Genomic DNA, 15,428 nt, shown 5'->3' on the forward strand with positions numbered 1-15,428 from the left:
TGGAAGAGGATGTAGAAGAAGATGAAATGGGAGATATTATACTACATGAAGAGTTTGACAGAGCACTGAAAGACCTGAGTCGAAACAAGACCCCAGGAGTAGACAACATTCCATTAGAACTACTGACAGCCTTGGGAGAGCCAGTCCTGACAAAACTCTACCATCTGGTGAGCAAGATGTATGAGACAGGCGAAATACCCTCAGACTTCAAGAAGAATATAATAATTCCAGTCCCGAAGAAAGCAGGTGTTGACAGATGTGAAAATTACCGATCTATCAGTTTAATGAGTCATGGCTGCAAAATACTAACGCAAATTCTTTAGAGACGAATGGAAAAACTGGTAGAAGCTGACCTCGGGGAAGATCAGTTTGGATTCTGAAGAAATATTGGAACACGTGAGGCAATACTGACCCTACGACTTATCTTAGAAGATAGATTAAGGAAAGGCAAACCTACGTTTCTAGCATTTGTAGATTTAGAGAAAGCTTTTGACAATGTTGACTGGAATACTCTCTTTCAAATTCTTAAGGTGGCAGGGGTAAAATACAGAGAGCGAAAGGCTATTTACAATTTGTACAGAAACCAGATGGCAGTTATAAGAGTCGAGGGACATGAAAGGGGCATGTAATTCTATCAGAGGCAGCAAAGGACTTGGAAGAGCAGTTGAACGCAATGGACAGTGTCTTGAAAGGAGGATATAAGATGAACATCAACAAAAGCAAAACGAGAATAATGGAATGTAGCCGAATTAAGTCGGGTTATGCTGAGGGAATTAGATTAGGAAATGAGGCACTTAAAGTAGTAAAGGCGATTTGCTATTTGGGGAGCAAAATAACTGATGATGGTCGAAGTAGAGAGGATATAAAATGTAGACTGGCAATGGCAAGGAAAGCGTTTCTGAAGAAGAGAAACTTGTTAACATCGAGTATAGAGTTAAGTGTCAGGAAGCCGTTTCTGAAAGTATTTGTATGGAGTGTAGCCATGTACGGAAGTGAAACGCGGACGATAAATAGTTTGGACAAGACGAGAATAGAAGCTTTCGAAATGTGGTGTTACAGAAGAATGCTGAAGATTAGATCGGTAGATAACGTAACTAATGAGGAGGTATTGAACAGAATTGAGGAGAAGAGGAGTTTGTGGCGCAACTTGACTAGAAGAAGGGATCGGTTGATAGGACATGTTCTGAGGCATCAAGGGATCACCAATTTAGTATTGGGGGGCAGCATGGAGAGTAACTACGTAGATGTCGATGTAGATTTGAACACATTTTACAGCACTGCATACTGCATGCAGTAGAAGAACAGGTCTGAGACAGCATGACAATGCACCCTGTCACACGCAACATCAGAGAGACAATGGTTTGTGGACAATAACATTCCTGAAATAGACTGGCCTCCCAGATTTTCAAACTGAGCCCACTGGAAAACGCTCCAGATTCTGGCATCCTAAATCACTATGTTCTCTGGTTTCGGCTCTTGAGGAAGAATTAACTGTCATTCCTGTACAGACAATCAGAAACCTCACTGAATTGTCCCCAGTAGAGTTCAAGCTGTTATAAAGGTGGATGGTGGACACATCAAACAGCACCTGGAGTACAGCCCTGTATGCAGCCTGATGACATCATACACAGATGGCCAGGTCTCTGTCAGAACTGCAGTATGATGCATGCTGCAGCTACAGTATATGGACTTAAAAAAGTTCCATATACAAAACGGCAATGGTTTTTCCATCTTTTCTTCTCCTATATAGCCTTATAATTAAATTAAGAAAAATTATACCATTATGTAAATGGAACCAAACTGCTCTGCGATTCGCGAGCATATATTATTGCTTTCTCAAAGTACTCCAAATATGCATCTGTAGTCCCGAAAGAAAACTGTAATCGTTAAGTTCTCTCTCTCTCTCTCTCTCTCTCTCTCTCTCTCTCTCTCTCTCTCTCTCTCTCTCTGTTTGAGATTACCTTTTCTAGCAGTGAAAAAATCATTCATATGCAACAATACACAGACCTTTCCCTTTCGAAATCAATCAAGAGGGCTCTCACAAAATGTAAAAATTTATTTTCCAGGTTATTTTAGTACATTTCATCGTTTGACGGAATGGAGCATCTCAGATATTCTTCATTAAAAAAAGAAAAAAAGAGTCGAAGCTCTTATTTCTCTGATTTTTCAGACCTAAAGGAACCTTAAGCACAAAAAATTTATGTGACTTTTATACACTTCAGTGTGTGGTATTAATTTGATCACAAGGCACTTACCTCATAATTTTTCTTCCTACGTGGTTTAATCTGTGAAACACTGAATTCATTAAAACAAGTTTTGGAGGGTATTTAAAAAATGATTCTGTAGATATTTGTATAATTGTCCAAAATGATCCTGTAGCTCTTTGAAATAAAAATCCTGAAAACTCAAAAATCTGATAAGAATCATAATGAACACTAAATACTTTCGAGCCACAGAGTCAATGAAAATTTATTCTTCAGCACAGAAGATTTGTATGACAATATGAATCAGTAAACTGTTACATAACACACACACACACACACACAGAGCAACACAGTACAAGATACTGAAATATTTGTCTCACTGTAGAAACAAAGCTATTTTTTGTCTCACCTGAAAGAAGCTGTGCACAAACTACAATGCAGATTTTACTGGAGTAAAACTGTTCTCACTCTTAACTTTGTGGCACACCTTATTGAAATAAATTTGGACTTCTTCATGAAAACATAACAAGCATGATACATAAGAAAGATGAGCTTCTCTCATAACTAAAGGCAACTGAAAAATCGAAAGGTAGTTCTACAGCTGTGTTATATGCAACAAAACATCATTTGGACGTCACAGAAATTGAACAGATACACCTATATGATAATTGTCAGTATCAAATTACTGTAGGCATAGTATAAGGAAAGAAGAATTGGCTATATGCATAGAAAGTGGAATAAAATTCTAGGCCAAAGTCATAAATGAGTGCTGCAGTCAAGTTATTTTAGTTCTGTCAGTCTAAAGGACCGCAGTACAACTTTTTTAAAACTTCACCAGGTAATCAGCGTGCTAATAATGCTTAATAGAAATATCTAGGAAGTCACTGTATGTGCCTATTTCAATATTAATTCCTGTCTAGGAAGTCATTGTATGTGCCTATTTCAATATTAATTTCATCTTGGAAAAAACTGACTGTACTGAATGTACTGGTTGAGGACATTGTTGTCCAACTTTGGTTTCCTTCCTGTAGTAATATTCCCAACAAAAAAAAGGCCATACAATAAGTCATCAACCACTATTGCACTAATTCCAGCTGTTTTTCATGAAACAGGTGTGAACTCCATAATAAATGGTTTATCTCACTATGTTGGTAACATGGCAGCAATAAACCATGCTCATCAGTCATGTTTAGCTGAAGAAGAGAGAGAGAGTACAGTTACCCTGAATCATAAACGCTGATTCACCTCCACCATTTAGAGAGAATTTACTACGCGAAAGTCTACTAAGGACACACAGGAGATGAAAAATGTCTCTTCAAAAAAATATTCTTACAATGCAATAAACTCACTTTTCCTTTAATCCAGACATAACTGTAATGGAAACAGAGAAAAAGTTGCAAGCATAATTGCACTAAAAAAATCTAACTTGGTACTGGAAGACATCAGGAAGAAAATTTGAAATCCCAAGATGTTCAAAAGAAACTAAAGGAATATCTTACTAGCCACTCCAATATTTTATCAGAATCTTTGGACTCAGGAGTGTGACTACCAGTTCACACCATTACTGATATTAACTAATTTTTTATTCCAGAGTGTACACCAATGACGACGACGATCCCTAAAATGAGTAACGTAACATAAATGCTTGGTACAAAGTCACAAATAAAACCACAGCTGGATATTACAAAAAGAATGCAATGACTTTTTTTTCAAACCAAATACTTTCCTCCTGCCCCGATTTATTATTTGTATACTTCACATGAATAAGACACAGTGCCACCTTCTGGCTGTTAATGCGTATCTTGACTTGTTCAGCAGAATGAGATTTATGCAACATGAACAAAAGAATGAAGAACTAAATATAGCAAAATATACACAGAAAATAAATATTTCTTAACACACAGCAACACAAGAAAACCAATCAGGGAAATCAATCATTCCTCCCCCAATCTGTTCTCAACACAGCAAGTTTTATAGCAGCTGCAGTTCACTCACTTAACTCTAGTTAAGAAACTTCATATAAAAAGAATTAATTTTCTGGCATTTTAATAATGTATTCACAAAAAGGGTCATAAATAAGGAAACATTCTATGCTTTTCAAACAGCATTATCTGCAACAGAATCGCAGACTCAGTTACAGAAAACGGCAGCAACTGATTAAAGCCAAAGGCTCTCCCAGACCGTTAAAACCACATTTGACTACATCTAACCACAAAAGAATACAAAATGTCCTGCAAGTATATCATATACAGGCAAAGTGTGGTATATTAGTGAACTGAAAAAATTAGAATGCACTGAATGGCTGTTAAATAATCACTCGAAAGTACAAGTGGTACCAGATCAAATGAAATATTTGGCAGCAAATATTTACATGCAAAAAGAATTTTTAGAATGGGTGTAGAGGAAACCAAGAAGAAAAGCAATGATAGATTCATTGAAGGAGCTCATAATTCATACACAGCGCTCAGTTCTGTAACAGCATTACTGGAAGAGGCAGATGAAAAGGAAATGTGCTTGGGTAGGGGAGTAGAAAATTTTCAGATTCCATCATGAAGCTTAGGCAGCTGGAGAAATAATTTCACAAGAGAGGAAAATAGCAAGTCCTCTGGTTTGTATCTTGGGTCATGCCTCCAACTCACAACATATATTTCAGGCTTTACAACCTGAAAAAAGCCTTCTTCACCAGTCTTCAATAAGCATATATGAAATACTGTTCATTATCTCTAATATGTGCTGTTTTTATCTTCAAATTCTGGAGATGCACTGTTTTCATGTACTGTTTTCAAATTTCCCTTATAAAAAACTGGAATTTCTAACAACATCCTTACGAACTGAAACTTCGTATAACATATGGTCCACTTCTGGTGATGTCACATTCCAATACGGCTGCTGTGCCTGTGTGCCTAAAAGGCATTTATACATCCTATATCAGTGTCAACTGCTCAGATACCGTGTGTGATAATTCACTTAATAAGAGAACACCACTCGACCACACTTGCCTTCTCTAATGGTCAAACATCTCAATCAGCCATCAAATCAGCAACGAATCCAACCAAGCAAACTTGTCTCCCACAAAATTCTTTTCCCAATCTTCTGCAGCCTGCTTCTCCAAATTAATGAACTGCAGTATCTGTATATTCTGCTACAAAAATGTTACCCAACTCTAGTACAGTACAAGCAATAACATCAATTTGACAACCTGCCTTCTTTTTCCTTCAAACTTCTCCTGTCGAGCTATTTACCCAATTTGGTTAAAGTGTATCAGGTCTAAAATGTTCACTTATATTCCAAATTAAACATGGCATTTCTCTACATTCGAGACACACCCAAGAACATTTGTAGACACACATATGGACTGGCAAATGGCAAACTGACAAGAGAAAAAAATAGCACAAAAGATGCAAAACCTCTTTAAATGTTTGTATCGAAAGACATGAATTACACATTATTTTTCTGGCTATAGGAAAAAAATGCGCACGCGCGCACACACGCACACGCACACACACACACACACACACACACACACACACACACACACACACACACACACACCCCTGTCTCTCTACATTGTGCTCAGTCAACTGCCAGCTGGTAATCAAAACTGCAGACAGAGCAACGAGTATGAACTCTCTCTACGACTGGTGTTCACACACTTTTGAGAAAGTTTTTTGTGAAATCTGTACTGCCAGGCCTCGAGAAAAACAGCATCGATTCAACCTGCGTTAGCATAGTGCTGGTGAGAAATTCACATTGGTAGAGGAGTCTGGAAATGAGGTTACAAGTCATCGAATTATGGTCCACACTCATAAGAAGTCCTGTGATCCTTTAATTTGGAAATAGAGGAGGAATTCATGTTTGTGATTCACATATATATGACACTCCTTTGTTTGGTGATAACACTGGGCTGTTTTGAGAAGAAAAGCTTTGACAAAGTATGGAAGAATAATTTCATAACAAGTTTGAAAGTAGACCTGATACAATGAGACTAAAAACGAACATGAGAAGAAAAACGGCCTGGACTCTATTTTTTTTTTGTAACTATATAGATTATCAAAAAAAGTATTAGCATACTAGACTTACGACACAAAAACACAGACTTTTAATGGTGGTGGTGGTGGTGGTGGTGGTGGTGGTGATTGGTTTGTGTGGTTATCAGTGCCTGTACGAAGTCCCAATCTTTCCACAGCCCAATCTCACCACAGTCACGAATGATGATGAAATGATGAGGACAACACAAACACCCAGTCTCCAGATACAGAAGTCCAACCCGGTTAGGAATCGAACCTGGGATCCTGTGATCCAGAGGCAGCAACGCTAGCCACTAGACCACGAGCTACGGACAGACTTTTAATGGGAAAACCATTCGCAAAGTGATGATTGCAGAGTAAGCAGTAGGAGAGGTATGCTGGGAATTACTTGGTTTATGAGGAGCTGCTCAACCATCATACTTCATGGTGTTTAACACCCTACATGCTGTCATTATTATACCCAGCTGGTAGCACTTTGGAACTCACATAGGATCTCTTCTGCTGATTTCATGCAGTTCTTTTATAACCACCCTCTGTAATGCTTGATTGTCCCAGTCTTTTTGTTTTATATGCTGCCATTTAAAGAGGAACTGCCACCTAGTGACTAAGACAAGCATTGTTTTCAGAAGATTAAGCTGTACTATTCATAGAATTTGATTTTTTAGATTTTTAACAAAGTTTCAGATTTAAACACTTTAAAATTTAAAACTAATTATGGAACAGATATACTTAAAATCAACAATTTACACTATCTGATCTGAAGTATTCACACACCCATACATAATGCAGAATTAACCACCACCATGTGTCACGCGAGGCAGACCTGTCAGTATGGAAAAAGTCAGGCTGTTAGCAGAGCAGCAGCAGCAGCAGCAAAATGGGTTGGCCAGGAGAGCTCTGCAACTTTGGACATGGACTAGTCATTAGATGTCACCTCAGTAACAAATCCAGTCAGTCGTTGGCAGTGTGATGGTCAAGTGCAAATGGGAAGGGACAACGACAGGTAAACCAAGATCAGGCACACACCCTGTACTGAAAGAATGGGACAATCAAGCAGTGCAGAGGGTGATTATAAACAAACTTCATGAAATCAGCGGGTGAGATACCCTGTGAGTTCCAGAGTGCTACCAGCCTGCTAGAATAATGACAGCATATGGGGAGTTAAACACTGTGAAGTACACTGGTTGAGCAACTCCTCATAAACCATATATTTCTCTAGTCAGCACTAAGCGACACTTGGAATGTTGTAGGCAGCAATGGCACTAGACAGCAGACAATAGGAGAGGAGCGACGAATAATGCTATACCCAGAGGGAACATTACCTTCCGTATGTGTAATGACAACAGTAAAGTGCACATGAGGTACTGGTACAGTAAGACACTGTTTTTCAAGGTTAGGGAGTGGTCCCGCTACTGCACTTAAGAAAACACTAAATGTGGAATGATATGAACACATTTTACAGCAATGTGTAGCGTGTGCTGTAGGGGAACAGATTGGGGAGACGATGACTGGTTGTATAAGCATGAAAATGCACTATGTCACAAAAGGATCATCTGTGAAGCAACAGTTGGTGGTCAACAACATTTCTATTAAATGGAAGAAAGTTGAAAAACAAGTGAAAAAAAGGAAGAATATGAGCAATATCCTACTATGCATTTAAATTAAGCACTTCACATACGGATCTGTAACAAATAAACAGACGCGTCCACAGGATACCATCAACGAAAACAGCTTCTGTTTTATACAAAACAAAAAGAAAAATGGAATCATTTACCCCACCCAATACCGTGGATGTGAGCAAAAATTAAGCTCAAAACAAGCAACATATTTACAATGCAATTCAGATAGTGCAAGACACACAATAATGTCATAATCGGGAATACAACGTGACGAAAGTAGCTTCTGCATCACGTCATGTCCTGTCAGAAGATTTTTACGTTTTGAGATGTGCTAAAGCATAATTATTTGCACTTGGTAATTGGCACACAGTTGAAAACACAATATTGGGTTTTGCAAATAAATAATTTTATAGTCAAAAGGCAACCCAGGATATCATAAAATTTTACACGACAGTGAACACCAGCTACGATAAGTTAATCTTAGTTTTTGACTAAGATTTCTCGAATATATTACCTTTCACAGTTACAAAAAACCATTCAGTTTCTGGCTTGCACTTTAATACGAGGCCCACACATACAGAATATACTAAAAATACTGTCATCAATATCATGTGTATTTCAAATTAAAAGTCCAGATTTTCGTGCCATATTTTCTTGTTCACTGCCAGGCCACTTCGAGCGCAGCTGTCACTCTCTGCTATTGCGTCGTAACATGTGACTTACACTTCTGATATTTTGTAGTTTTATGTTAGTCGGCACCTGTACTCTTGTCTGTGCACATACTCTTTACGCAGTGCTCTAACGAGTAGAGAGACGAGGAAACAGACAAATGGGTCAGGGAACAGACTGGACTGGGAGGAGACATACTAGGAATAATGTGGAGGTGGGCGGGACATGTAGCAGGAGAACGAGTGGCAGGTGGGGAGACAGAGTTCTCCGCTACACTCACTACAGAGAGGTGTCAGAAGACTGATGGCCAAGTGCACCAACGTCGGTTAAAAGTTAACCGCAGTCAAGTTGGCACTTGACCCAATTCAATGCAAAATTCTGGTGCACTGACCTCTATCAAAGTTAAACGGAGGAGTTGACTGCAGTTAAATTTGACTGTGGCTCACGTCCTGTTTTCTAGAGATTACCAGGGTTTTATAAATGTACCGCATTACGATGGCAGCACATTTCGATGTGTTGAGACAGGCTCGAGGCATGGTATACTGTAGCCTATAATTGAGATGAACCAAAGAAACTTATTAATTTATGAATCAAACTTACCAGGAGTAGAATTAAATTGTACCTCCACAAGTGACTACATGATAGTTGGATTTTTACACATTTATTAATATTTATGGTGCCTGGGAGTTCGAAACTCAAATATAATGATAATGCAATTGGATGACAGTTTGCTGACTGGCAGTTAATGTTGATGCGCCACAGAAACATTTCAAAATGTGGTTTACTTTTAACTGTAATTACAAGACCCCACCAGATTTTGGGGGGTGGATGGTGGTGGGGGTGGAGGAGAACGGGGGACGACGACATCAATCAGAAATGTGCAGGTTGACACGTATAGCTGGAGACTGGAAGTGTGGGGGGATCTAATGGTTTGTCATGATTGTGGTGCTATTGGCTATATAATAGAAACACAAGCCTCCCACTGTGTGGTTTTGCTAGTCCTCACCTGGTGCCCGCGCAGCATATCCAGGCCCAAGAGCATGTCCATGGGCTGTTCCTGTAGCACACTGAAGGAAGTTGTCAGGTGGTCTGTTTCTATCTGCACCTGAACCTGTGGACACACAGAGAGAACATCTTCTAAAAACTTTATCAACTGCTTTAGTGAAATGCTCCTTGTACACTGTCTGGATAGAAAATAAATAAATATGTAAATAATATAATAGAGGGAAACATTCCACGTGGGAAAAATTTATCAAAAAACAAAGATGATGTGACTTACCAAACGAAAGCGCTGGCAGGTCGAAAGACACACAAACAAACACACACACACACACAAAATTCAAGCTTTCGCAACAAACTGTTGCCTCATCAGGAAAGAGGGAAGGAGAGGGAAAGACGAAAGGATGTGGGTTTTAAGGGACAGGGTAAGGAGTCATTCCAATCCCGGCAGCGCCAAGACTTACCTTAGGGGGAAAAAAAGGACGGGTATACACTCGCCAGCGCGCGCGCGTGCACACACACACACACACACACACACACACACACACACACACACACACACACAAAAGCAGACATATTTAAAGACCATATATGTCTGCTTGTGTCTGTATATGTGTGGATGGATGTGTGTGTGTGTGTGTGTGTGTGTGTGTGTGTGTGTGCACGCGCGCGCGCTGGCGAGTGTATACCCGTCCTTTTTTCCCCCTAAGGTAAGTCTTTCCGCTGCCGGGATTGGAATGACTCCTTACCCTCTCCCTTAAAACCCACATCCTTTCGTCTTTCCCTCTCCTTCCCTCTTTCCTGATGAGGCAACAGTTTGTTGCGAAAGCTTGAATTTTGTGTGTATGTTTGTGTTTGTTTGTGTGTCTTTCGACCCGCCAGCGCTTTCGTTTGGTAAGTCACATCATCTTTGTTTTTTGATAAATGTGTAAATAAATAAATTTGCAATGAGCAGTAGGGAAGGAGGAAACGAAATGAAACTTCATGGGCTGAGACAGCATGTGATGCTATTTCAGTGATCACAAAATTGAGTCAAATTTAGAAATAACTTTACACTACAATCCCAATAAACAATATGATGCTGCACTCCCACGCGCCTGGATGCACACCCTGATTCTTTTGGGAAGTGTGTAATAAGTCCATAGGAGGGGAGGGGGGGGGGGATGGGGGGGGGGGGGGCGTTGCAACATACTTACATGAATCCCTCAGTCGTACAGGAAGTGGTGTGGGATTTTTCAGGCTTTGTGCATGGGAATAAGTTGGCAAAAGGGTTTAGCTGAGGTTTATCAGGTCTCTATGGTTGGAGACAGGTGCAATAAGACTCCAGTATCAGGCTACGGAGGTAGAAATGAAAAAATGAGATTCTGGGTTGGTACCATGATCTGATTTTTTGCTTCTTCCTGAGTTTGCATGAACATGTCGAGGAGCACAGACACTGGGTCATAATTTCAATGAGTGTAGAACATAGATTAATTGATGTATTTTTTTTCTTTTTTTTTTGTTGTTTTTTCCAGTCCCTTCAAGATTGCTGATTTTGCAGCACTCGAAGAATGAAATTACGATAAAATCCAGACATTTAGCTGCTTGTCAATAGAGACAGTAGAAAATGTGTGCCCTGACTGGGACTCAAACCCAGGATCTCCTGCTTACATGGCATACGCTCTATCCGTCTGAGCCACCGAGGACACAGAGGATAGTGCGACTGCAGGGACTTACCTCTGGCAGGCTTCCCGTGAGACCCACATTTTCAACTTACTGTCCACACACTTCATTTGTACTACCCCCGAACACTATACTCATTACTCACGGCAGTCAATTTCCGATTCCAGTAAGAGTTCGCGCAATGTGAGTGCATCTGCACAGAAGATCACTGACCAGTAAGCCTTAGCTATATGAAGACGGTATCTGTTCTTTCGAACATGTCTGAAAGAACAGCTCTCGAGGACTAAAATTACAATGAAATCCAGACCTTTATATGTTTACATTTTTACATTTTCAACTGTCCCAGTGGATATTTAACAATGCCTATAAGCAGTTGAAGGTCTGGATTTCATTGCAATTTCACTCATCAAGAACGGTCATCTAGGGATGTGCATAACTACGATTTGTCGCTGAACACAATGCGACACCATCCAATGGCAGTCCGCACTTCCCAGTCATGCACCATCGCAAACGCAACTGGTGGTGGTGTGTTGTTTGTGCCAGGTTACACAAGGGACAGTAATTCCCTTGTCTGGTCACCCCTAATTCCAACCAATGGTGCAGGATGACACCGAACATCATCACAGAGTATTTGGATGACAGGTACAGACGGATGTGCTTAACAGGACCTTAACGGCGAGTACACCTCTCCTCACATTCCTGTGCACTCCTACATTGGGGGACTGTCACAGCTGAATGCCTCACAAATCTGGATATTGCACAATTTGATTAGATGGCCAAACGGGGGCCCACAATGCAGCCCCTTTCAAACTTCGCCAGGTGCTGATAATGCGGCATCTCCATATCCTCCACAGACACACTGTGCACGTCGTTTGTATACTGTGCTTGTGCAAATATAGGCTGTGTGCGAACATAGGCCATACCTAATCTTTTGACACAAGATTACAGTAAAAAGTACATCTCTAATGCAGGACGCACTACTAAATTTATGTGAAAGTATAATTACACAGTACTTGAAGTTGTATCTCTCTCTGTCTCTCTCTTCAGCTTCTGTACAACTGAGGGTGAAACACACACACACACACACACACACACACACACACACACACACACACACAGTCATTTATATCTAAGCACTGCCAATGTTACACTGCCCCTAAAGGCGAAGTATTATTGTGCACACTGCTAAGGGTAAGAATGCGAGGACTGCAGCAAGCAGCTTCTGCTGCCTTACCCTCACCACTCTTCCCCTTTCGGCAATCATAATGCGGGGGCAAGGCACACCACTTCCTATTCCCGACAGCCACCATGCAAATCGTCAACTTACCGTGGACAAACAGTACACAATGCGGACACAAAATTAAGTTGGCAAGCCAACGTAGCTATTGTGCAGTGCAGAACAACATTATTATGCTTTCCCCTTTGGGCACAAGAGGACGGGTGATGTATACTGGAAGGTCTGGTGAAATGACTAATTCAAGAGACAGCTTAAATGTTTGATGGTTTACAGGTAACTTGTAATGGTACTAATTTCAGCCCATGACATACATGTTTAAGTCATTTTGAAAGCGACAATTTATGATCCGGGGTGGAAAATCTTGATTATAGGCCACACAATGAGTTTTCAAGCCAAAATTTAAGAAAAAAGTGTGGTCTATATTCATACAAATAGGGTACCTTACTCAATCCGATAACTCTGCATGTGCACATCACTAATGCACACTGGTAGTCATTCTGCTTATCACAGAGAATTGCAACTCTGATTATTTACATATCAGCTGACATGTATGAAGTTACATTGACATTCAACAATGCCTCCTGGGTGCTTTACTTTTTCCTCAGGCAGTGCAGTGCTCCCTAATATGCAATGACAGCTATGTATGGAACTTCTTGACACATTAAAACTGAGTGTCGGACCGAGACTCGAACTTGGGACCTTTGCCTTTCGCGGGCAAGTGCTCTACCATCTGAGCTACCCAAGCACAACTCACGGCCCGTCCTCACAGTTTTACTTCTGCCAGTACCTCGTCTCCTACCTTCCAAACTTTACAGAACCTCTCCTGGGAACCTTGAAGAACTAGCACTCCTGAAAGAAAGGATATTGCGGAGACATGGCTTAGACACAGCCTAGGGGATGTTTCCAGAATGAGATTTTCACCCTGCAGCGGACTGTGCACTGATGTGAAACTTCCTGGCAGATTGCCAGTGAAAGACAAAGGTCCCAAGTTTGAGTCTCGGTCCGGCACACAGTTTTAATCTGCCAGGAAGTCTCATATCAGTGCACACTCCACTGCAGAGTGAAAATCTCATTTTGGAAACAGCTATGTAAGCATACCATAAACAAGGCCACACTGAACCTACAACTGATTTTGGTTCCAGAAAGAAAAACCCTATTTACAGCATGTGTACAAAAAGCTTTAGGTAGCACCAACTGAGATATAACCTTTACAGAAACCGGACTGCAGTTACAACAGTGGAAAGACTTGAATTGAAAGCATTGGCAGAGAAGGATGTGAGACAGTGTTTTAGTGTCTTTTCTATGTTATCCAATCTGTGTGCACAGCAAGCAGTAAAGGAAACGAGGGATATATGAAAAGGTAGTTAAATTGGGGGAGAAGAAATAAGACTTTTGTGGTTTGGCAATGAAATTGTATTTCTGTCACAGACAACAAAGAACTTGGAGGACAAGCTGAATGGAATAAACAGCACCTTGAAAGAAGATTGTAAAGATGAACCTCAACAAAAGTAAAATAAGGGTAATGGAATAAAGTTGAATTTAATCTGGTGATGGTTAGGGAATTAGATTTGTAAATGAGACACTGAAAGTAGCAGATATTATGCAATTTGGGGGGCGGGGGAGGGGGGGGGGGAGGAGGAAGAAGAAAGAAAAAACGGATGATATACACAGTAAAGGCAATATAAAATACACATTGTGAACAGCAAAAAAACCATTTCTTAAAAACAGAAAAGATAAAATTAAAAATGTTAGCAAGTCTCCTCTGAAAATATTTGTCCTATGTGCAGCCTCATAAAGAAGTGGAAAGTAGGTGATAAACGGAATCCCAAAAAAGAGAACAGAAGCTTTTGAAATGTGGAACTAAAAGAGAATGGTTAGATGGAGTACCTTTTCATTAGTTATTTAAATTGCAAAGAAATGGCATTTATGGTACCACTTGACTAAATGAAGGAATCTGTTGAAAGGACACATTCTCAGGTCCTGGGAAACAGACAGTTTGGTGACTGTGGCGTGTGTGTGTGTGTGTGTGTGTGTGTGTGTGTGTGTGTGTGACAGATAGAGATAGAGATAGAGAGAGAGAGAGAGAGAGAGAGAGAGAGAGGGGTGTGGTAGAGGCTTGCACAGGATTGAAAGTCTTCAAACTGAAGAGCATAACAACGAAATCATAGGAATGAGTTGGAGCTGTTTGATTAATTACAGATTTTACTTTTAACTGCAATTAGTTTCATACTGCCTTCACAAATCATATGGGAGCAATACTTAAGGGGTTGTAATACAGGGTGTCCCAGGGCGGATAATCAGCATTCAGAGGTATGACAGGGACAATCATTTGAAGTAAAAGCTAGAAAACATGGGCTCTAAAGTGCATACCTTAAGAGCCGCGAGCACTTGTTCAGTAGAAGGCATACGTTGCACGGTAGCAAAGATGACGAAGTGCTCACAGTTCTAACAGTATGCATTTTAGAGCACATGTTAACTTTTTTGCTTCAATAGATCATTCCTGCCATATCCAGAATACCGACCATTTATTCTATGACATCCTGTATACTCCTATATACACTCATGCTCATAAATTAAGGATAATACTGATATGTGGTGAAACAACTCTTTGGTGGGCGGTATTCGGGTTTAAATCACCTCGGGGTTTGACCATGCGGTGCATTTGACCTGTGGTCATCGCACGGTGGTGCTGGCAGCAGTCCACATACGCAGAGGTGTGTTGGTGCATGTCAGAGTACGGTCCAGCGAGTAAGTGTGCAGACGTTTTCAGACGTGCTAATGGTGACTGTGTGTTGAAAATGGCTCAAAGAACACATATTGATGACGTTATGAGCGGTAGAATACTAGGGCGACTGGAGGCTGGTCAAACACAGCAGGTCGTAGCACGGGCCCTCCGTGTGCCACAAAGTGTGATCTCGAGATTACGGCAACGACTCCAGCAGACAGGAAATGTGTCCAGGCGCTACAGTACGGGACGTCCACAGTGTACAACACCACAAGAAGACCGATA

At 40.6% G+C, this 15,428-nt stretch overlaps 1 protein-coding gene across 2 annotated transcripts in view; it reads right to left on the bottom strand.

The window, feature by feature from the left end:
• The window catches only part of LOC124553643 (protein DDI1 homolog 2), a 130,654-nt gene that overhangs the window by 43,156 nt on the left and 72,070 nt on the right, over positions 1 to 15,428 (bottom strand). For both annotated transcript variants that reach the window (XM_047127518.1, XM_047127519.1), the window contains exon 5: positions 9,527 to 9,631. In XM_047127518.1, coding sequence (XP_046983474.1) covers positions 9,527 to 9,631 — 105 coding nt within the window. The remainder of the gene's footprint in view (positions 1 to 9,526; positions 9,632 to 15,428) is intronic.

Source organism: Schistocerca americana, chromosome 11 (genome assembly GCF_021461395.2).
Source record: "Schistocerca americana isolate TAMUIC-IGC-003095 chromosome 11, iqSchAmer2.1, whole genome shotgun sequence".
In the NCBI taxonomy this organism is placed as follows: domain Eukaryota; kingdom Metazoa; phylum Arthropoda; class Insecta; order Orthoptera; family Acrididae; genus Schistocerca; species Schistocerca americana.